Source organism: Cyprinodon tularosa, unplaced genomic scaffold, assembly GCF_016077235.1.
Source record: "Cyprinodon tularosa strain WSP-4 unplaced genomic scaffold, ASM1607723v1 ctg1078, whole genome shotgun sequence".
NCBI classification, from domain to species: Eukaryota; Metazoa; Chordata; class Actinopteri; order Cyprinodontiformes; family Cyprinodontidae; genus Cyprinodon; species Cyprinodon tularosa.
Genome location: NW_024037869.1, coordinates 86,167 through 109,934, shown reverse-complemented (window position 1 = coordinate 109,934; position 23,768 = coordinate 86,167). Strand labels below are relative to the sequence as shown.

The 23,768-nt window shown below is 39.6% G+C and overlaps 1 protein-coding gene across 1 annotated transcript in view; it reads left to right on the top strand.

The window, feature by feature from the left end:
* Window positions 1–18,634, top strand: part of LOC119787021 (disco-interacting protein 2 homolog C-like) — a 54,613-nt gene extending 35,979 nt beyond the window's left edge. Inside the window, exons 21-34 of the mRNA XM_038290645.1 lie at window positions 1,560–1,640; window positions 1,746–1,869; window positions 2,162–2,283; window positions 2,832–2,943; window positions 6,414–6,523; window positions 7,671–7,801; window positions 10,121–10,289; window positions 13,297–13,467; window positions 14,361–14,422; window positions 14,495–14,552; window positions 15,150–15,224; window positions 15,325–15,499; window positions 15,583–15,706; window positions 17,757–18,634. Coding sequence (XP_038146573.1) covers window positions 1,560–1,640; window positions 1,746–1,869; window positions 2,162–2,283; window positions 2,832–2,943; window positions 6,414–6,523; window positions 7,671–7,801; window positions 10,121–10,289; window positions 13,297–13,467; window positions 14,361–14,422; window positions 14,495–14,552; window positions 15,150–15,224; window positions 15,325–15,499; window positions 15,583–15,706; window positions 17,757–18,009 — 1,767 coding nt within the window. The 3' untranslated portion in view covers window positions 18,010–18,634. The remainder of the gene's footprint in view (window positions 1–1,559; window positions 1,641–1,745; window positions 1,870–2,161; window positions 2,284–2,831; window positions 2,944–6,413; window positions 6,524–7,670; window positions 7,802–10,120; window positions 10,290–13,296; window positions 13,468–14,360; window positions 14,423–14,494; window positions 14,553–15,149; window positions 15,225–15,324; window positions 15,500–15,582; window positions 15,707–17,756) is intronic.
* The last annotated feature ends 5,134 nt before the right edge of the window (window positions 18,635–23,768 follow it).

Genomic DNA, 23,768 nt, shown 5'->3' with positions numbered 1-23,768 from the left:
TTCAGCGTCCAATACTGTAGCCTTCACCATCACCTGTGTGATTGTTAGTCACATTAGCCTAACAACCTGCTGGTTTGTTTTATTGCTCAGCTGGTTGTGAGCATGCCAACCCATCGACTGATTTGGGCATCGAAACTGCTAGCATTAGATGAGAGGTTCAAAACTTCACAGACATTTTGCAGTTACTGCCAAAACTTCTGTGCCTATTGTGGATTTAGCATGCAGCATCAGCAATGCTAGCATATGACATCATTCTGCTTTTTCCCGTCTTGTTCGTCTGCCTCTGTAAATTAGACCAGAACAGAGCATTTGTGTTTGACTTGTCAGCTAACCAGACTAGTATGCGCTGATTTTCTGGATGTGCTCCCCAACTTAGCAGAGATAAAACCTCCTGGTGAGGCGAGAAGAAAGGCTACGCTGCCTTTATTGACCTTAGAACTGGGCAGTCAGAGTGATTTAACCTGTGAACTGGTGGTGGGCTGATTTTATGCTTTTACTTCCACTTGTGGTAGTTTGCTCCTATAAACCACCATGGAAACATGGATTCTTATGATTAGTAAGAATGTGTTTGTAATGATAAATGAGCATTACATAAATTATAATGTAGAAAAACATTCAAATTAATGTTTTACTGCTGTTCATGTGACCAGCAGCCATCAAGGACATAAATGACCTTATTTGGAAATTACACATTCACAAAATCCAGTTAGAATTTCCTACTTGGAGGTCAGAAATTCAGATTTCCTACTGCAAACAGAACATTGCATATCTGTGTGTCTGATGCTGCTGCAGGAAGAAATGCAAAAAAAACTGTGCAAATGTGAATAAGCTTGCTTGTATTGATTTTGATTGAAATGATTATTATTACATTTTTCTACAACCAATTATCACCAACTGCAATTGTTGACATGTCTATTGACAGAGGCGTAGGGAGAAAACACTTTAATCAGACTAAATAAACTGAAACAGACCCTGCAGTGATTCTTCAGGCTCATTAAGTCAAACATGCTGCTGTGGTGGTTTAGTTTCATCCCCTCTGGACTGTCAACTATTTTCCTTTGTTGTTGTTTTTTTTTTTTTTTTTTATTGAACCGTTTGCATTTCTTTAAGACAGAACAACAAACAGTCCTCGCTTTATCAGCAACTGCATTAGGTTTACAGATAGTTGAGGGATCAAAGTATGGGTCTAACAGACCTTAAACTGCTCTTTGTTGTTTTGAAATGTCCGTGGGTTTTATCTGAGGGATTTTACAGCCTGACGTATTGATTGAAGCTTTTAAATGTGGAGTCAGCAGTAAAAGCAAATGTCGCAGCTGATGAGTAAGGGCATCCAGAAACCGACACAGGATTTATCTGAAACCATAGATGTGTTTAAAGACGCCCTGCAGTCCTTCTCCAATGCTTTCTGCTGCTTGTTAAATGCTGATGTTCCAATAATTCGAAATGAAAATGCAAAGTTCTGCATCTCTGCAGAAGTTTAATGTTTAAAAACTTCATGTGTTGGCATATTTGCTCTCATAAACAAGGTGGAGTTAAACTTTGTTTGTCATCATCTCCAGTTCCTGTTCCTGTCAGAGATCCTGCAGTGGAGAGCCCAGACCACTCCAGACCACGTCCTCTACACCCTCCTCAGCTCGCGGGTAACAGGCTGCTTTAACTGAGAACTGAGCTAAAGTGGATTTGAAAGAACTGTTATTGCTGCATCTTCGTGTCCTCACATCACCGCCTCTTTCTCTGTTGTCTAGGGGGCGGTGTCCAACTCCCTCACCTGCCTGCAGCTGCATAAGAGGGCGGAGCGAGTGGCAGCTCTGCTGATGGAGAGAGGAGGCCTACAGGAGGGAGACCACGTGGCTTTGGTTTACCCACCAGGTAAACAAACAACAACCAAGAATCCTGATTCAGCTCTTTTTGCTGCACAGTTCACCTACACTGGTCATATTTAACTGAAAATTCATTAAAAAGCTGATAATTTACAAATAAATACTTTAAAAAGAACTGCTCAGTAAACATTTTAAAAGCATCTGTAGGCATTTTTAAAAGCCTACAGAAAAGTCTGACAATTTTGGGGGGAAAAACAAGATATACGGAGTGATAAAAGGTTTTCATAGAACTTTGTGGACCACATGCAGCCATCACCCCCACCTCTCTGCTCCTCCTGCAGGGATCGACCTGATCGCAGCTTTCTATGGCTGCCTGTACGCCGGCTGTGTTCCCATCACAGTGCGACCGCCTCATCCTCAGAACATCTCCACCACGCTGCCCACCGTCAAGATGATCGTGGAGGTCCGACTCTTATTTTATCCTCCTCTCTGAATCCAAGTATTCACAGCTTTACTTTCCTCTCAGTGACACATGGCCAAGTGTCAGAACCTGAACCCTGAGCTCTTAAAGGTATAGTGGAGGGTGTTCTTTTTCCGGGTGGATCATCAAAATAAGTCCCTCCAAATCCTCCTATCTGTCAATCATTCTGATGATATGTTTATGTAAGGTCATCCTATGTGCCCGTCCATTTTCATTTTAGGGAGAAAAATTGCAGATCTTTTTTTGGAAAGTAAGCTTGTATGGGCAATGTAAACAGCAACTTTTAAACTGAGTGTGCACAAGGAGAAATGAGTTAGTATATGTTCTGCAGGTGTTTAATAGGCGTTCCCTCTCAGGAGCAGGTACAGGTGCATGTGTATTTTTTTGAAAGTGGAGAGGGCGGGTCTTTTCAAAATATCGTTAGAATCCTCCACTATACATTTAAATAATTACAGTGCATAAAAATCCACAAAAAGGAAGCAGAAAAAATGAGGTAACATCTTTTCAAATACTTTTAATCTTGTGTGCAGGTCAGTCACTCGGCCTGCGTGATGACGACGGCCGTCATCTGCAAGCTGCTGCGCTCCAAGGAGGCTACGGCCACCGTGGACATCAGGAACTGGCCTCCAGTTCTGGATACCGGTACTGTTTCATCCAGCACTGCAGCTATCAGTTATTGTTTTTTTAAGTAATCCATTCATCTATTTGATTATTTATTTATTTTGAAAAATCTATTCATCCAAAAACCGATATTTATAGTAGACTGAAATTTCTGAATGAAACATTTGTGGGATTCAAAAAAAACCTCAATTGCACATTTTAAAAGAATTGTCAGTGTAAAAGCCTGTTCTATCTACTCATATCCATGTGTAACACATGAAGAAGACTGTTTATCTGAAATATTCATATTTTAGATGAAGTTCTTCCCAATGACTGCTGGAAGAAGGTTATTCCTTCAGCAAATGCTATGTTTACAGTCTGTACCATCACTCTAGGTCAGTGGTTCTCAAACTTTTTCTGTCATTCCCCACTTTGGACAAGGGGGAATTTTCAAGCCCCGCCTGTCCCCATCGCCCCAACACAATGCTAATGAAATATGCAACAATCTTAAAATTTTCCAATTTTATTGAAGTAACAAGTAGTATCTAAATACAAACTATCTACATCAAATAACAGCAAGCTCAAAAATAAAGAAAATAAAAATGCAGCTGTGTCAAAATTTGTATCAAGCTCAAAGATAGAAAAAATTAAAGTGCCACTCTGCAATCTGTTAATAAAAGAAAAGAAGTGAAATCCATCTGGCAATACAGGTCTATTTATCCCTGCATTAGTGGCTGCAATGAGCCTGTTTTGCATTGCACAGTTTATCAAAACGGGGTTGCAGGCTTGATACTGCCACTCTCAAGTCATGCTCAATGTTCAGCTGAGATCTGTATTTTGTTTTCAGTGAAGCAACAGTTGAAAAGCCCATCTCACAGAGATATGATGTGGCAAAGGGAAGAAGAATGCACACAGCTCTCTGCCCGATGAGTGGAAACTCCCTCTCCACTCCAAACCAGAATTCACTATGAGTCTGAGCATTAAACCTGAGCCTCAGGGTGGAGTCAGACGTCATTTCAATAAACTGGTCCTATTTATTTAAGATAAAATATTTCAAATTCAGTTATTTATGATCAACCTGCGCCGTCAATCCCGGCGCATGTGCGCTTTATTTGCAGTCTGGACGCTGAGGGTAAACATGCTGTGTCTCTGCAGCGCTGAGAGGGACTCCTGCGATAGCGGGGGAGAACGGGGTGGGGATGGGGGAGGCGCCCCACGGCAGCACCTGCCGCTGGAGGACAAGAAAAGGAACGATACGTGCTTTCACGTAAGAGTCTCCAAAGGTCGCTAATTTGTCGCTAGTCCCTTTTTTAAAAAAGAGTCGCTGGAGGGGTCTGAAATATAGCGACAAAGTCGCTGAGTTGGCAACACTGGGGCGCGAAAGTTTATTCCGTTACAAATAATATGCCGACGTCACGTCAATCATTATTTTGGCACTTCAGTTCCAGGTGAAATTTTTCTCATATCTAATGTTCTTTTAATTAGACTGCATGTAGGCTAGTAATGCTTACTTTGTGGGTTTGATTGGTCTAAAAAGCGGCAACATACAGCTATAAGGACAGTTTGCTCTCACACATTCTACATTTATAGTCACACACACACACACACACACACACACACACACACCGGAACTTGGCACGCCCCACCTGTCACGTCTCAATTCCCCACCAGTGGGTCGCGCCACACACTTTGAGAACCGTGGCTCTAGGTAATGATTCAGTTCACTTACCAAGTTAGTTTACCATTATTTTTTAATAATCGTTTCAACCCTGCATCAATATAACCTTTACGATCCAACAGTATAAACCCTGATTTTTATATTATCTAGGAGGAATATCGTGTTCTTTTTTTTTCCAGTTCTAAACTATAGAGAAAGGAAAACATTTCATAGAAATGCTTGGATTTCCAGTGTGTATTCATATCCCATTTTTTTTTATGTGTTTTCCATCTGCAACCAATTATCCTTATGGAAATGTTGACCTTTTCCAGAAAAGATATTTCAGAATGTATTCTGTCCTTGACTTTATAAATGTGTAGTACCTGCTGCTATAACCATCAGATGGACAACCTGTTCTTTAACAGGAGGTGTCTGAGTCAGAGCCTGAAATCATGCCTGAACCATGGCTGCTGTGTTTATTTTATGACTCGCCCCCTGCTGGACATAAATGGTAACTACAGGGAGGCAACTACAGATGTGTGGTGAAAACATCAGGTTCATCTTTTCACATCTTTGGTAAATGAATTAGTATTTATTGTCTGCCGATCCAACGTGCTGCAGTCAAATCATATGAGGAAGGATGAATATTCCGGATGATAGATTATGAACCAGATCAACATCTTCATTATAAGCCACAGATGTTCTTCACCTGCTTATCGGTATTTGTTAGCAACAACAGCTGAGCTGCATTATTAGTCATCCACAGCTTTTTCACTGTCATAAATGGTTAAACGATGATAAAGCCAAAAAAGGAACCTGGTATGTGATAAAACTAAGTACACGCCTGCTGCTTTTAAAGAGATGAAGAGGAAAAGGCAGGAGTTTTCTGCTGTGGAGAGGAAAGCCATCAATAATGATCTCAGGGATGCAGCTGATGCCACCCATCGATCAGAGACGGGTTATCAGGTCAAATAGTTTAAAGTCCATCATTCTGCAGAGAAGACAGCAGATTATTTAGAAGTGGAAAACAATGAATGCAGCTGACAGTATTATCAGGAGTGAAGGTCCCAGCAGATCCGCTGCAGGTTGGAAGTGCAGAGAGGAGAAACCCTCTACTACCAGCAGCAGCAGTTTGCGTCGAAATGAAGCAAACCATTTTACTGAAAAATTTTAGTTTTACATCAGAAGAAAGCAAAGGTCTGCAGCTTACTTATTAAAAGGCCAAAAAGTCCAAACAGATCTGCAAAAACAAGGAAATGTGTGTTGCAGTGGCCTAGTCAAAGCTCAGACCCTGCCTGATGTCAATATAAGAGAAATATTCATCAAATACAAAAAAAGATGCAAACTTGAGTGAGCAGAAACAATGATGGACGTTAAATGAGACCAAAGTCTCCATTAACTGAGTTAAGTTAATGCTGCTGAATGTGGATCTGTTAGCTCTAGGATCATTGGGTGTTCTTAGTTTTTCATTAGCTATGTCTGTTTTGGCTGCTTCTTTGTTTGATAAATAATAATCGTCTGAAAATGATTTGATTTTTACCATATCTTTGTCTTAATTGTTTATAAGTAGTTTCAATCCAAACAAAAGAAAAAACCAATGGAAAAGAGGCTGCTTATATTCGTCATGTTGAAGGAATGGAGGAACAACTGGGTCTAAATGGTTCTGGATGGGAACCGATCTCTGTGGATCACAGCACTATAACCTGTAACGGCTCCAGGATATTTGCTGCTGTCATGCAGAAAGTAGAGCATCTGCTGTGCTCCAGCGGCGCCGCTCCATCAGAGCCGATCTGTGGGTTCAAGCTGAGGTCGGGCTTTCCAAACAGATCCAAATGAAGTTGTGTTTGTGCTGCAGATGACCTGCCAAAGAAGAAGCCCCCGGCGCTCTATAAGCCCACCAACCCAGACGGCTTGGCCTATCTGGACTTCAGCGTGTCCACGACCGGCATGCTGGCTGGAGTTCAGGTCAGTTCAGCTGTAATCCCCTCCTGGACCGGGCCGTCTCCTCCAGCTTCAATCATTACTTACCCAACCAACTTTAGAATCAGCAGCAGCAGTTTAGAGGGGACAGCTACAGTATAAACAAGGATCCTCTGAAAACAACTGAGCAGGAGGAGATTCTAGGTTCATTTAACTGCTAACTGAAAACACTGAGCTTTAAAATCATGTTATTCCCACATTTTAATAATCACAGTCAAATAAAGCATCCTTTCTGTTGGTGTCTGGCCAAATGCTGTTGCCTTCAGTTAAAGTCATTTTTACACATTCTAGAAAACTTCAAATAAACTTAAAAAATTTTGTTTTGCATTAAACTATAGATGAGATATTGTTGGTAACCTTAAAGGTTCTAGAAGTCTCTGTAAAACTAAAAATAGTAAAACTGGGTCGATATAACAGCAGGTTTTTTGTTTTTTCAAGTGTGTGGGGGATGTAACTAAGCGATGCCACTGGGGTGGTTCATTTTTCATGTTATAGATAAGTTAGTGAACTATAAATATAATATGAGTCAATAATGACATCAGGTTTCAGTGTTGGTGCATCTCTATTTCAAAACCTCTTAAGCAGGGGTTCTAATATACACTGCTGGCACACTGGAAAAAATCGAAATCTAGATAAGTCATTTTTTCTTAAAAGTGCATTTGTTCTTGGATTTAGGAGGTAAAAGAGACATTTTGCCAATGGAACAAGACAGTTTACACTTTAAATAAGAAAACACAATTGTATTGTCTTATTTCACAGTCATATTATCTAAATATCTTATTTTAAGTCAAAATATTCATTCCATTGGCAAACTATCTCATTTAGCTACAAAAATTAAGGTTAAATACACTTAATTTAAGACAGTTTTACTTATTTCTAGATCGTTTTCCAGTGCATCCATCCTGTTTTAAAAAATCTGTCATTTAACTCCTCACTAAAGGACATTTCATGAAAATTTAAGCTAAATCTATCTTGTTCCTTTACTTCTGCTGATATTAACATTTTATTAATTTATGTATAACTTTAAATCAAACCTTTATGAAACTAATTCTGCCTCCTCAATGCAATGTTCCTGTTGAATCTCCAAAGACGTAAACGAACTCTTGTGGTAAATTCTTTGGGTTGTTTCCAGATGTCCCATAATGCCGTTGGAGCCTTTTGCCGCTCGGTGAAGCTGCAGTGTGAGCTGTACCCGTCCAGAGAGGTGGCCATCTGTCTGGATCCATACTGCGGCCTGGGCTTCGTCCTCTGGTGTCTCTGCAGGTTGGTGCCGCTTGAAATTTCTCTTCACTCCCATCTTATGTGAGCTTATCTCAACGCTTTTCAACGATAGTTTATCGTCCACAACTGTGAACAAAAGAGAACGGGCAAACATAGAAAAACATCAATTAGATTGGCAAAGTAGGAGAGAGAGATAATGAAACAGGTAAGGAATAACAAAATGATTAACAATAAAATTATCATGCAGGTTAAATAAGGCAAGTTTATGTAAAAGCACTAAACGCTGCTGTTAAGCCTTGGTGATTATTAAATGTTTCTCCCAGAGATTGAGGGGATTAATGTTGCTTTCATCACCTTATCCAATAATAATTACTCAGTAACTAATATTTACGCACAGTGACACACTTTTTCTGCTTTTAAGTTTTTCCTGAGAGTCTGAGGCTGTTCTGGAACATCGAAGCCCCCACAGCTTTCTACAAGTGATCATATGAGATTCGAGGCGTGTGTCGAGTAATGGAGGGGGCGTTTTCCCAGAGTGCGTGTTGAGGAATGATTCATTTAGGGGAGGGGCCAAAATTGATGACGTCCGAAGCCTGTACTGTTATCCCACGTGACGGCTTAAAGAAGTGGGTCGGGCCGCGCGAGAACTTCAACAGGGATTTAAACAGCCTCACTACTCAGTCAAGATGTGGGAGTTTGTAGGAGAGTTGCTATCAGTTGGATAGATGCTTAAAATAGAAAGGTTTTTCCAACCAATCTAGTTGGTTAAAACTACTTGGGTTAGATGTAATGATCAAAATGTTTTGGTTTGCTCTAGTACAAAAATATATTGGGTAAAAACACTGCCAAATTAGAGTGGTTGATTTAGTCAAAAGATTGGTTGTCACATAACTTCCAACCCAATTAAAACCAAAAACCATGGAAAAACTATCATGTCTGAATAAAATGACTAAACACCTTTAATTTTGCTTTTCGTTGCCCAATTTGCACAAGCACTTTCACTTTCTGCATGAGATTATTTCACTAAAAAGGCAGAAGAACAGTGTATCTCACTGAACACTGTGTTCTCTTTGAAGACATTTTACACACAAAAAAAACAAAAAACATACACAAAATGTTCTTATACACACCGTTCATTAACAATTGGCCAAGATGCTTCAACCGCGCCCCAGAACTAAACTTGTACAAGCATCTTAACTGAAGCAGCACGCACGTTTTTGCTGCTTCTACTGCGTGCGGTCTGAACATAGCATAACTCTCATTATTAATGGTTCTGGTTCTGGCTTTGCAGACTAGATTTGAGCCAGAAGACCTAATCGTTTTCAGTGTTTCATCCACTGACTTTAAGTCTGTAATGTCAATAAACTGTGATTGTATTTATTGTATCTATTTACTACATGCTTGGACTGAGTTTAATTTGGTAATGTCAGACTAATGAGGGCTAAATATCTGAAGATGTTTATTTTGTAAACAAGTTGTGATCTGATTCCAGTTTACAGTTTTACTCCACTTGCTATTGGTCTGTTGCATAAAACGCAATAGAATTGACCAACATTTGTGGATATTGCATGAAAATTGTCCTTTTAAAATATGCAAATGAAACAATGGAAGCCAAGTGAGAGCTGATGAAAATTAGTCAAATGGTTTATTATAAAATGAAGAGATTTTGCAGAGAAATCGCTGCCATGTTCAGATTTTATTGTTAAAAACTGATTCCTGCTCAGCTTTTAATATTTTAACAAAACCTCATATTCTGGTTCCAGTTCAAAGGTTTGATTCCATAAATATAAAACCTGGATCAGAATCTGGAGAACATCATCATCCTCAGCAGAACGGGGGGATTTTTCTTAATCAAACTGTCTGTTTACGAGGATTTATTGTCGATTACAGTGAAAAGGCCTTAAAACGAACGTTTCACAGCTTGGATTTAGTTATTTAATTGTTGTCACCTCCCTGAAATGATTATTAAAAAATAAAAGCTTGTTTTTGAAAATAATTTATGTCATCAGTAATATTTTTCATCATGACATTTAAGGGGAAAAAATGGATTTGGTAAAAAAAAACATATATATTTTTTAGCCATGTGGCCAGGGCTTAGTGCTCAGACAGTTCTTCGCAGGAGGAATTTGCACATGCCACTATTGTGATGATGATGATGATGATGATGATGATGATGATGATGATGATAAGGTATAATGCAGACATAGTTCACTGATGCTCCTGGGTTTCACTGCTGTTGCTTGGAGTCTAACTGGTTTAATTCAGTTTCCTTATGACACTCAGCCTGTTAGAGCCATGTGTGGAACCAGGTATGAATCCTTCCTCAAAGTTTGTTTCCTGAGTTCTCCCTGCTGTCTGCAGTGTTTATTCCGGCCACCAGTCCATCCTGATCCCACCGGTGGAGCTGGAGACCAACCCGGCTCTGTGGCTGCTGGCCGTCAGCCAGCTGAGGGTGAGGGACACCTTCTGCTCCTACAGCGTCATGGAGCTCTGCACCAAAGGACTGGGCCTGCAGACCGAAGCTCTGAAGGTCAGTATGCAGCAGAAACGGAGTCAACCTCTTCTATCTGACAGATTCTCTGAGATTATAAACCAGAGAGAGAAAAAAAACAAAAAACAACACCATCATATTTCAGGACCTAAGAGGTTTGGGAGCTCTGTATAAAACCTCAGGTGATGGGCCTGAAGGAACGGTCCAGTTTGGAAGTAGTTTGCTAGAAGGCAGAACCGATTCAGAACCACAGACACTGCAGTACCGCTGGAGGCTACAGTTGGACTGGGACACATCAGCAGATCGATGGGTATCTGAGACGCTCTGCAGAGCACCCAGCAGCCTGATTATCACCTGTAGAACCTTTATCTAGACTCTGGGATCAGAACCCATTGACACCATCTTTCTCCCTGCGTTGTGTCTTGATGACCATCAGCTCAGGGTCCTGGATGGATTGGTGCTGAGACCAGAAAGCATGGACTGAAGAACCTTATTGTTTGGAGGTGGACCTTATTTCTCTACATCAAACTGTCCAAAAAGCCAGATTTGACCACAAAAACATAACTGTCTGTAGCCGCAAAAATGTAAAAGTCTTATATAATCCTCATATGGCAACACAGGCTCTAAGTGTATTAGCATACTATGAAAAAGGACTATGTGGGCTTAAATATATATTAAATGTTTATCCTATAATATAGCAAATGTCACATAGTAGCATGAGGTGAGGGAGGGGCAGTGAACGCTCTCACCACGTGGAATTCACATCCTTCGTCACCAGCGTTCCTTGGTGTTATTGTTATTTTGAGAAAATGGAGGAAAGTTGACATCCCTGCATCAGAGCGCTACCTGTTGGATCTGTGGACGGTTTATCATGCTTGGAACAAAACTAGCAGCATTAGTGGAGTCTGGAGATCAATCCACTTCTTAAATCTATCTTTGCCCTCCTCCAATTTATCGAGATATTCTGCAAGCGCACTTTTTCTCTCACTCCCAACGTTGTGATCAGCTGCATATTTAGCCTTCTCTGGAAATGCCTTTCCAAATTACTCTTTTATTTTTTTTGACAAACTCTCATTACAAAGCAAAAATGCAGGCAATCCTTCCGCATTGATAATGGAAGTAAATGTTTCGGTCCATTCTTCTTTGAATCCTCTGTTCTCATCAGGTATCTTCCTTTTTTTCCCTTTGGGATCCATGGTCCAAGACAGACCCACCGCCATCTTTGCCTGGCACCGCGCCGCTCTAAAACGTGTTTAGCAGGCTATGACCCCTGATCTCTATGACTGACGCAAATTTTCATTCAAAGAAATGCTTACATTTAATGTTTAAATTTATTTATTTTATTCAAATTTTATACATTTTTGAAAAGGCTCCTGGGAGCCGCAAGGGGGCGCTAAAGAGATGCTTGATGCTCCGGCGCTCTTCTCTACATACTGCATTGAAATGAACCCATCAAAGCTTTTAGAAGTTCTTCACTCCAGCATCTGCCAATCACAATTTCATGATAAACTGCTGTTTGTTAATTTGTTAATTAACAGCTGCCACCAGGTTTATTAGGATGAGTTGATCATCTGATACAGCGTTCACGTATCAGAGCATCTCATTCTAAACCAGAGCTCACAGATTAGCGGAACGCGGTCCGGATCTGGACCCAACTTCTGGCTAATCCTGATCCAACCTGATTTAAAATATTTATAAATTACCGCACGTTGTCCCATGACAGTGACAGTGCCCTCTGGAGCGTCCGGCACCAGGCTACATGTGGTACAAATGATCCAATGAGCTGCTGTCAGTCTGGGTTGCTGCTGCTGCTACTTTTAGACACAGCAGGCAAACCTGCAGCAAGCCGGGCGATGGGAAAGAAGGAGAAGATGATGAGAAAAAGAGAGCAGAGAAAGTGTGGACTGCTGGAAGGACTGTGGTGAACTGCTGAAAGAAAAGTGAAATGGTGCTCAAAGATGATCCTAAACATTTAGAGGATGTTTGTCTCAACCTGCTGCTGTGAAGCAGGATTCTCCACCATGAACAGAATCAAAAATAAATATGGATCCAGGCTCAAAATGAGCTCCTTGATATGTGCTTTAGAATGACTTAGTTTCCATTCAAACCAGGTTTAAAGCCTTGCAGGGCAGCATAAACCCCACTGCCAACATTAAGACAGAAAATAGAAAAATCCGTTCAGGTGTTTTATAAAATATGTGAATCAGGAAATTGTCTATATACCAAACTGAAAGATGGTTGTTCTCTACTTAAAACACTTTAGATTTTAAAATGGAAAAAAAAAATTATAAAAAAAATTTAATGTATAACATGGATGGATAAAAAACTAATTTTATTTCAGTGTTAAATTCTGTTTATAGTAACAGATTATAATTAAAAATGTCTCCGGACCTTTACTGATTTTGATTTTCTTTATTCGGACCCCGCTGATTTTTAATTGGTTACCCCTGTTCTAAACTATTAAAAACGGGCTTTTAGAGCAGCTAAAACCATCTGACTCCATGAGAGAGGATCAGACCATCCTGGATAGAAAAGTCTTTATTTCAACATTAGAAAGACTGGTGGACGAACCTTTAAAATGATCTTTGATGTGATTGGATAGTCAGGCCTGTTCTGCTGCAGCAGCTGACCCCAGCTCCTGTCCTGGAGACGATCTCACTGGTCCGTCACGGTTTAAAGGTCCAGGAGGATCCATCTCAGTGGTCAGTTCGCCTCTCTATCCGGCTCCATCGTCATCCTCGGCTTTGAATAAAGCTCAGCCAGGGGCCTCTGCAGCGATTGGTCACTGATGGAAGTTAATTTTAGTGAATATCTGTCATCAAATCTCCATGGAGACAGAGTTTGGAGGAGAAAAGGGTTTTATTTCTGGCGTTTTGCTCATAAAACAGTTTCCCTACTGAACAGGAGCAGAGAGTCTCCAGGGAGGCTCTTTATAGCTCAGCAGGGTTGGAGTTCTAGTAGAAGAGTTAAACAGGATAGATTCAGTTGTTTCCACACAAAGACTCACAGGACAGCCATTGTGTCTTCTGCTCTGTCTCTGATGCAGGCCAGAGGTCTGGATCTGTCTCGGGTTCGGGCCTGTGTGGTTGTGGCTGAGGAGAGGCCCAGGATGGCGCTGACACTCTCCTTCTCCAAGCTCTTCAAAGACCTGGGCCTTCATCCTCGATCTGTCAGCACAGCGTTTGGCTGCAGGGTCAACCTGGCCATCTGTCTGCAGGTAAGAAACAGAGACACTGCTTTATTCCAACGCTCTTTAAGAGTTTGGCCATTCAGAGCCTCCATGAGTCCAAATAACAACCAGGACACTACCTGAGCCAATCATGGAAGCCAGTAAGAGGCTGACAGCAGCACAGATGAAGCTTCTACTGCTGGTTATGTTCTGCATGAGACAACAGCCTCCTGTTTCACTGTTCATGTCTGGACTGAACAGGTCTGTAAACAGAAACCTGTTCTGTCTAAAATGCTCTAAACCAAATTAATCCCCAAAACCACACAAAGAAGCACGGCGATGGCAGCATCATGCTTTAGGGTTTGTTTTCTCCATATCAAATTCAATCTTTTGTCCAGCTGAATAAAATGAAATTGTCTGCAAAAAGGATGAAGATGGAGTTAATTGTTTAGCATCAATGTGGTTCTAAACATGCCTTCCTTTTTAGTTAAGCTTAGCCAGAGTCCAGATCTAAGTCTGATAGAATCTCTATGGGTTCATCTGAAGAAGAATGTAAAAAGAAGATTTTTTTTTTTTGGTCTTTCTGAAAGAAAAACAAGTAGATTTGAGTAAATCTAGATCTGGGCTCCTGATAAACACATCAAACACAGCAGCCGATATGTAAACAATAAAGGAGGAAAAGGTTTAGAAAGTGTTCATTAAGGTCTGATTTTCAGTATAATAAAACTAGAATTTTATCATGTATCCATTTCTGTACAGAAATTCAAATCTGAGTTTTTATTTTTTTATTGTCAAAGTAATATTTAGGTTATAATTAAATGTTTATTTCCAATTCTTATTTTTCCTTTTAAAGATGCATTTTATGAGACTAACATTTAAAAACCTGAGAGGTGAGGATAACTGTGTGACCCAAACTGTTCCTGCTTTGTGATTGGCTGCAGGGCACCTCAGGCCCCGACCCCACCACCGTGTACGTGGACATGAGAGCGCTGCGCCATGACAGGTACGCCACTCTGTTACTTCAGTGGTTTGTCTGCCAGCAGCTTTAACTCTGAACCGCTTTATTCTCCGTCAGGGTTCGGTTGGTAGAGAGAGGGTCGCCCCACAGTCTGCCGCTGATGGAGTCTGGGAAGGTGAGTTAAAACATTAACCCTCATTATAGGGACTAATATTAGATTCTCCTCCAGGTGAGAAATGAGTCGTGACTCTATATCCTAATTTAAATTAAAGTTTGGTGAGAAGTTTGCCTCGGTCCAAAGTTACAGAAATTCGATAAAAAGATCTGAGGTAAACAACCAAATTAGCGCTGCCAGCCCTGCGATGAATAGATGAATGACAGCCTGATACGTGGACTATTTCTGCTCCTCTTCACTGGGCGTCCTCCTACACCCAGTGACTCAGAGCTGACTGCAGCTCTGAGTCCAGGAGGAGCCTTCCTCCGTGGAGAACGGAAAGAATATTCTGCTTGTGGGACTGAAAGACAACAGGAAGTATTCTATGGTCGATCCTCTCATCAGCCTCAATGCGATAGAGGCCTTCCATTCAAACAGGACCATGACTTTAGCAGTGAAACGGACAAAATGAAGCTGAAATGCTAACAAAGGAAAAATCTTCTCAGCAGAACAACAAACATGTTAGGAGCATCTTTTCTCTGGAAACGAATTCATCACTAATCTAACGACCTAGAAAAGAAAGCAAAAACAGCTAAAGAGGTGTTTCTATTCTCTCAGATCCTGCCAGGAGTTCGTATCATCATCGCCAACCCGGAGACCAAAGGACCGCTGGGAGACTCCCATCTCGGAGAGGTCTGTACGCTCCTCTGGGTCTCCACTGCTCCTCTGTCTGTTGTATCCTGCCTTCTGATAGAAAGACAGACGTTAATTGTTGCTCCGTGTTTGTCTGCAGATCTGGGTTCACAGCGCTCATAACGGCAGCGGTTACTACAGCGGTTACGGCGAGGAGGTCCTCCAGTCGGACCACTTCAGCTCCAGGCTCAGCTTCGGGGACACTCAGACGGTCTGGGCCAGGACGGGCTACCTGGGCTTCCTGCGCCGCACCGAGCTCACTGATGCCAACGGAGGTGACCTCGTCTCTGATCTGCTCTGCTAGCTATACGTTTCAACGGCAGGACTGACCGTGTGTTTGTGGTTGTTTTCTGAGCAGAGAGGCACGATGCTCTGTTTGTGGTCGGAGCTCTGGAGGAGGCCATGGAGCTGCGGGGGATGCGGTACCATCCCATAGACATCGAGACCTCCGTCATCCGCGCGCACAAGAGCATCATGGAGTGGTAGGTTCATCTGCACCAGGGAGCACTTTCTAACAGCCTGGTGAGATGTGATCATATGAGGCACCTCAAGATAGATGGAAGCATTTTAAATATAAATGATCAAAAAAAGGGAATCATTTCTAAGCAAATAACAATAATGTTACTGAAACAGATTCTATAATCGGCCATAAACTGGATGTTTTCAATGTAAACCAGATGTTAACATCTGGGTATATTTAATTCCATTAACCTGAAAGCTTTGGTGTGTTCAGATTTTCAGGGATCCCAATAAAAGCTAAAGGGCTTTAAATTCTATCAGAAGGACCAAATGATTTGTAAAATCAAGATGTCATCAAATCCTGAACAAACAAAATCAGCTCAAGACATCGATTCAAGGTGACCAATCTCTGCAGAACGAGCTTTAGATCCTTCTCAGGTTGAGAAAAAAAAATTTGAAAAAAGCCAAATATCTCGTAAACCCGAGATAGAAACAAGGAAACTGTTGAGCATCAGACGGGAATATCAAAATAATGAGATAATAAAGCTGTTTTTTTGCAAAAAACATTTAAATCTCTAATTCTTCAGATAAGGTCCTGGTACTTTTGTATTTACATCACTGGGCTGAAGGTTATATTATTTTGGATCTACTATAGTAACATTGTTATCATGGAGGAAATTGAGCTGTTTTTTCCTTTGTTATCTCATAATGATGAGATCATTAAAAATAAATCAGACAGCATCTCTGCTATCACTAGATAGCAGAGATGCTGTCTGTTGCTATAAAAAAGGCTTGTTTCAGGTTATCTGAAGCTAATATGATGAAATCCATTTCATTTCTAGGTTTTAGGCAGATCCTTTCTTACATGACCTCATGTCCTTTATGCTGAGCTGTGTCCCACTGACAAAAGCACCTATTTTGAGACGATTGAAATAGTTTAGTTCAGTTATTTTAGTGTGAACCACTACTGTCATTCATTCATTGATGGATTCTTTAGCTCTGGCTCTACAGCGTCAGGGAATCTTTTTCTGAGTTGAACCTACCAGGTACTGCAGAAAGCTGCAACAGTTCAAACATGAAACCTGAAAAGGTTAAAGGAGAAGTTCGGTTTTTAACACTTTTAGCCCATTTTCTGTAGTGTCCAGGATGAAATCGAATGATCGACACCAAAATGTTGACAATTGGTCCTGTCTCTGCTTTTTGGCTCATTTAGAATCCACCCCTGGCTGCTTCAGAATGGCTTCCATAGTGCATGTCCGATACTGTCCTTAAAACAACCTTAAACGTTCTTTTTTTTTAATATGCTACTCACCGGGTCGTCAGCGCTGTTCAATGACGTTCCAAAAAAAGTTTCGTAAAGAAAAAACGTTCCTGTAGTGTTTTATTTAGCATTTTGTAAATCCCATTGAGTTCTGTTGGAATAGTCAATATTCCCCTGCCACCGGAAACGGAAATGGGGCCTGTTTACACAGTTGTAGTCTTTTCGCTTCACTCTGTGTACTCCGACGTCGAGAATCAAGAATCCACCTTTCGTATTCCATTTTCAGAGTTTTTTAAAGTGTTTAACAGAGACATTAGCACCTCGACGTCGGAGTACACAGAGTGACGCGAAAAGACTACAACTGTGTAAACAGGCCCCATTTCCGTTTCCGGTGGCAGCGGAATATTGACTATTCCAACAGAACTCAATGGGATTTACAAAATGCTAAATAAAACACTACAGGAACGGTTTTTCTTTACTAAACTTTTTTTGGAACGTCATTGAACAGCGCTGACGACCCGGTGAGTAGCATATTTTAAAAAAACAACGTTTAAGGTTGTTTTAAGGACATTATCGGACATGCTCTATGGAAGCCATTCTGAAGCAGCCAGGGGTGGATTCTCAATGACCCAAAAAGCAGAGACAGGAGCAATTGTCAACATTTTGGTGTCGATCATTCGATTTCATCCTGGACACTACAGAAAATGGGCTAAAAGTGTTAAAAACCGGAATTCTCCTTTAAAGTTTCGCCTTTTTCTTACCTCACGCTGCAACCTCAGCTCGACCCAAACCCGTGTCTGTCTCTCCATCAGCGCCGTCTTCACCTGGACCAACCTGCTGGTGGTGGTGGTGGAGCTGGAGGGCTCTGAGCAGGAAGCCCTGGACCTGGTTCCTATGGTGACCAAGGCCGTGCTGGAGGAGCACTACCTGATCGTGGGTGTCGTCGTGGTGACGGACGTCGGCGTCATCCCCATCAACTCCCGTGGCGAGAAGCAGCGCATGCACCTCCGCGACGGCTTCCTCCAAGACCAGCTGGACCCCATCTACGTGGCCTACAACATGTAGCCTGGCTGCCTGTGAGAGAGAGAGCGCATGGGTCTGAGCGCTGCTCGTATCGCCGCCGTCGTTCCTTCATTCCCCAGAAATCCACATGTACTGTATTTTTCAGCATTTATTTGATGTGTTCTGCAGTCGTCCGTTTTCTTTCAGGTCGTGTCATTCCAGTCGATCGATTTCAGCTCCCAGACTGACCGTTTTTAAACCCTCGCTCGATCCCGTGACCAATAGGAAGCCTTAGAGGAACACTGTGTTCAGGGCGACACGCCGTCTTTCAGAAGTACTAAACAACCGAAAGAGACCGACCATTACTGGAAAATCCTTGGATCTGTGGTTCTGTTTCAATTCAAACGTCATGGGGCATCAGATTATTGTACAAACTATAAATACTGTATATAAACATAATGATCTATATGGAGAGGAACTAAAACACAGCGAGGTGTAGTAGCCCCTAAATGCAGCTCTCTCCACCCGCACCCTGACTGTGTGGGAGTGTGTGTGTGTGTGTGTCTGTGTGTGTGTGTGTGTGTGTGTTGACCTGTCTGTGTCGATGTGCGACAGGAACGTTTTCTGTCCTTTTAAAATCGCAGATTTTATTCTAAGAAGATCAAAGAACCTTTTAACCTGTGGGGGGGGGGGGGGAAACAACTGTGTGAATCGGCCGCAGCTTTCTTTTGTCTATTTGAAAAATATTGAACAAAAACTTGTTTTTTTCCCGTTTTCAGTGATTTTTCTTCCTGTCTCAAAAGTAAAGGGGGAAAAAAGTCTAAAAGTGGTCGAAAAAAATGCTGCATATTTCAACAGATACACTGCAAAAAAAAAAAACGTATATTTTTCTTAAATTAAGTGATTTCTTTCTTGAATTGAGGAGGTGAGAGACACTTCGCCAATGGAACAAGATGATTTACATTTAAGATGAGAAAAACAATTGCATTGTCTTATTTCCACTGTATATTATCTAATATCTTATTTTAAGAGTAAAATACTCATTGCATTGGCAGATCATCTTATTAACCTACTCAAATTAAGGGTAAATACACTTAATATAAGAAATATTGACTTATTTCTAGATTGTTTTTGCAGGGTACACTAATATCATTTCTTTATATGAATAAATTCAGTCCTAAAGCACCAAAAATATCGCTGAGCAAAGTGCACTGTGTGAATATAACAGAAATAGAATTATTATCATTATTTAAAATAAAGTTTATCTTCAGCATCCATATGTTACTGCAGAGGTTTTACATCTGAGCAATGAACTTGATTCCTCAGAAGATGAGGACATTATAAATGATTAAACAAAATATGAGCTAAAGCTAATTTAAATAGTTTTTGCTTTTATTACTTTAAAATAAATAAAATAGCTGCAGCTTGGATGTTAAAGTATATCCAGGCAGAAACATCTGGAAACTGTTGGGATGAAGGAGAAAATGAAGTTTACATAGAAAAGCTCCTGTTGTAGCAATAATAATCCAAAGGTTGTTCTTTACTGGCTCTATGGATTCCTGACACCATTTTGATGATACCTAATGACCCAGATGGGTTTATTAAGTATCATCGTTTTAAATGAATAAACCTGGAAATATTTAAAATATATGTTATATATTTAATTATTACCCTTCCCTTTCAGTAAACCATATCAAAATGCTTCTACAGTGGCCTGAAAAGGACAAAAAAGAACACCTGCTCTTTGAATACTGCCTGCAGTTTGCAGTCTGTGCCACTAGATGGCAATACACCCCACAGACTGAACCTTTGAGGTCAAATGGAGAATAAATATAAAATTGAGGGATTTATTATACATATATTATATTTTCCCACAGTGGGAACATTTATATAGTTTTTAAATTATAGTTATTGAATGTAATCCATTACCAGTATTTAGCAAAACATATCTTCTGCCTGGAAATGTAAGCAGATATTTAACTTTTACCGAGTCCAATCAGCCTGTAAGAATAAAGTCAAAGTTTAAGAAAAAGAAAACATTTAATTAATATGAGTCACAGGGTTTTTAATTTAATCCATATAAATATTCAGTTTAATTGTTTAGCAGTTACAATTAAAGTTCAAATGTTAGTAATTAATTCTTTTCATTAATGTCTCAAAGTCATTCAAACATTTTCTAGTTCTTAGAAAATGTCATCTAAAATTAATAATAATTGAACTTCTTATAGTTTTTTTTTTTCAGCAGGAATCCTCAGTAAAGAACATCCTGGGAGCTATCGTCTGATGTGCACTGACTCAAACATTTCCTGAGGTTAAAGAAGATTTAACAGATGATGAAATAAATCTATAAAGAGTTTAAATAAATATCTGTTTATCCTGGGAGTCCTGCCGACGCTGCAGGCGGAGTTGAGTCGATGTTTGGAAAAATGTGGTTTACAGACCTGCGGGTAAATAATGTGACATTATCTCATTGCTTTTCGTTTCACATCATCCAGAGGGAAAAAATTATGCATATCAGAGGTTTGTTTGGTTTGTTGGTAGCAGCGTAGCGACCGCGTCCCATCAGATACCAGAAGGACTCGTCTGTGTTCAGGGCTGAATGGGAGGGAGACTGCACGTATGTATGTGTGTGTGTGTTGTATGTAAATAGTGTTGATTTTGTACGGTAAAAGTGTGTGTGTGACCTGTTTTGTACACATGATGAAAAGAGGAAATGACACTTTTATAAGAGCCTGCTACCGGCTCCCTGTCACACTATACAGTGCAATAAAGTGCTTTGATTGGCTAAAACTCAGACTGAGCTAATTTATTTTGCTCTTATGTGTGTTTATGCTACAGTGAAGGATCATGGGTGATATTTACCATTTAATAATGAATCATGACCTTATTTCTGGAAAAGCAAACTAAACAGTCGTCCTTTAAATCAGATTTTAGATATATAAAGGAAAAAAATAACACTGTAGCCAGTTTAGTATTAGATGATACTAGTATCCCATTATAGCTCAGTTTATTTTTCTGGAATTTACTGGAAATATTACAGATTAAAATAAAAAAAGGTTGAATAAATGATAGCAGAAATATATATGTAGGTTGAAAGTTTGGTTTACTGAAAAATGTGAATGATAAGATTGAGGCTTAATTTTTATCCCCAAACAGGTGAATTTCCGGTAACTGAAACTTTAAAAAACAATGCTTTATTAAAAAAAAAAACATGAACAATTTTAGGTATAGAGTTCTGCTTTTTTTAGTGATTAAATCATATCAGTTGTTTGATTTCTAATTGTCCCTTTATTATTGTGTGTCCAGAGTTCATAGCAGGTGTAGCTATTTTCATATATTTACAGCAACTATAATCTGCAGCATATAAAGATCTGTGCCTCATTGGTTCAGGAAAATTATGAGGTGCAGCAGATCATTTACCGTAGTTGTTAGTAACTTAGTTTGACCACAATCTAACCTCAGTAAATAGTCCACATAAGGCTGAAATATTTATCACAACATAAGCCTTCCATACAAGTTGATATTGATCAATTCAGGACCAGAATAATTTAGGACCTTTTCTAAATGCAACCTTACTCAGTTTGGCTCTGAGAGGATAAATCCTTTCCTCTGCCTACATTCCCCAGAATGCTGTGCAGTTCTGGCACAGATTTTTGAAAATATTATCTTATCAGACCTGTTTATGTTGATCAGGTGTCTATCATCATTGATATTGATATTATTTCAGTGCTAAGTGTAATAAAATCATATGACGTTATTCTATTATTATTCTATGATTATCGAGCTCCACAATTTACTACCATGCTAAATTATCAATGTAATTAAAGTGATGGGCAGTGCAGAATGGATTTTTTTATAATCGCAAAACTGAGTTAGATTGGAACTGATTGGCAAGGAAAGGCAATAGCAATATGAACACAAGATTTTTTAGACTTCAAAAAACGTTGGTGTCGTTTAAGTAGATTAGATATAGATAGAGCAGCTACATGTCCATAGAAGAATTGATGTGTTAGAAGGGAAACATTGCACGCAATCCTGGTGGAGATGGGAAACCAGTGTAATGACTGGAGAATGGAGGTAATGTGCTCATGTTTCTGCCCCATCATCAGGATCCTAGCTGCAGAGTTTTGAATGCACTGATAATGTGAGCATCATCGTTGTTCTATGCTGTAGCGCACATATTGTTTACAATACAATCTGTCTAACTATGGAGTACCAATATGTGGGCCGGTGACCTTACAGCTTCATGCAGTACCAATGGCCTTTCAGCAATCCAGTGAATAAATAAAGATCAAGCACTGCATCATTTTAACCAATGAAATTAGGCTAAGTAACTAGCAGAGCTGGCTTCATTATTAATTTTGTGCAAATGCCATTTAAATACTGCTATGGTTCTGTGCTGATTATCATCATTAGCTTTCAAATGATGCTAAAATGACAGAATGACATATATTGCAGGTTGAGAGGTTTTTATTTTGCCATAAATACCAGTTATTGTTCTGATGTTGACGTTCTGCTGTCAACAATAGTTACCATTTTAGTTAAACTGAGAACCAGATTCAGCATTGATTGTATGTTTTAAAGAGTTATTATAATCATTCTAAATATCCTTAATTAGCATAATTAATATTGTGCACATGGCAAAAGATAATTGGCAAGATGATCAATTAAAATATAAAAACTCTCCTAATTTAAGAAGATTATGGCTGACACTTTGGAAAATACAAATAAGTTAAACTTTTCAAATATTTTTTGTTGTTGAAGTATTTTTGGTCAGGTCGTGGTATTTGCTTTTTTTATTTTATTTTTTTATTTAAACTTTTAGCTCAAAACTCATCATACCTTCCAGCTACATAATCTTCAGGGTATAGATAGAAACTTTAAAGGCGATCATAAAGCTCTGTAAACAGAGACCAGCACATGTATCGTTATAGACACCATCAAATCTACCCTGGTGGATTTTGAATTTGTTATGCATGTATTAGAAGTCCTGCTCTGTCTGCATCCAGAGTTGATAAATAACTGAATGGTAAAGAATATTCTGTCTTTGAAATAGCTCAATAAAATATGTCTGATAAGAAACATCCCCTACTATAAAGATACTGGGAGAAAATAAGGGTCCTTAGAGATTTAGAGCTGGAACGCATGGAAGAAATTTGCTATATCAGGATCAGAATAAATTAATTAAACTCACCAAAAAAGTTCTAATTGAAAAATGTTTTATTAGAAAACCTTTAATAAAAATAGTGTCTCCATGGTGGGTTCATTAAGAGGCCTTTTTAAATTAATGTTTATCAGTGACTGACTGAAATTGATCATTTAAATAAAGAATAATGTCTAAAGAAGATTAAACATAAGGTGTCACCAGTGGCGGTTCTAGACCAAATGTACCAGGGGGCCAGGAGGGGGCCAGCGTGTCTTCATGGGGGCACAGAAAAGCTTGAAATAAAAAACAAGGGAAAGGGATATTTTTCAAATATATTAAGAGCTGCATGAAGTAAAATTTCTCTTCAGTTTGGTTTAATTAAATTCTGTCTCTTATTTAGGAATTTTACATATTTTTGACTTAATTTAATTTAAAATTACTATTTTCTATCAAATCTGAATTAGACTCAAGAACACCTGATAAATTCAGCTTTAAAGATTAGAGCAATTAGCAGATGAAAACTGGGATCCTATCTCAATACCACTGAAACTATCACCCAATTTTTTTTTTAATAATTAGTAAAACAGAATTTTTAAAGAAAAAAATGAAATAGATCTAAAGAAAGGTGTAACTTTGTAATAAAAATTGGTGGGGACACTCATGGGGTGGGTGATGA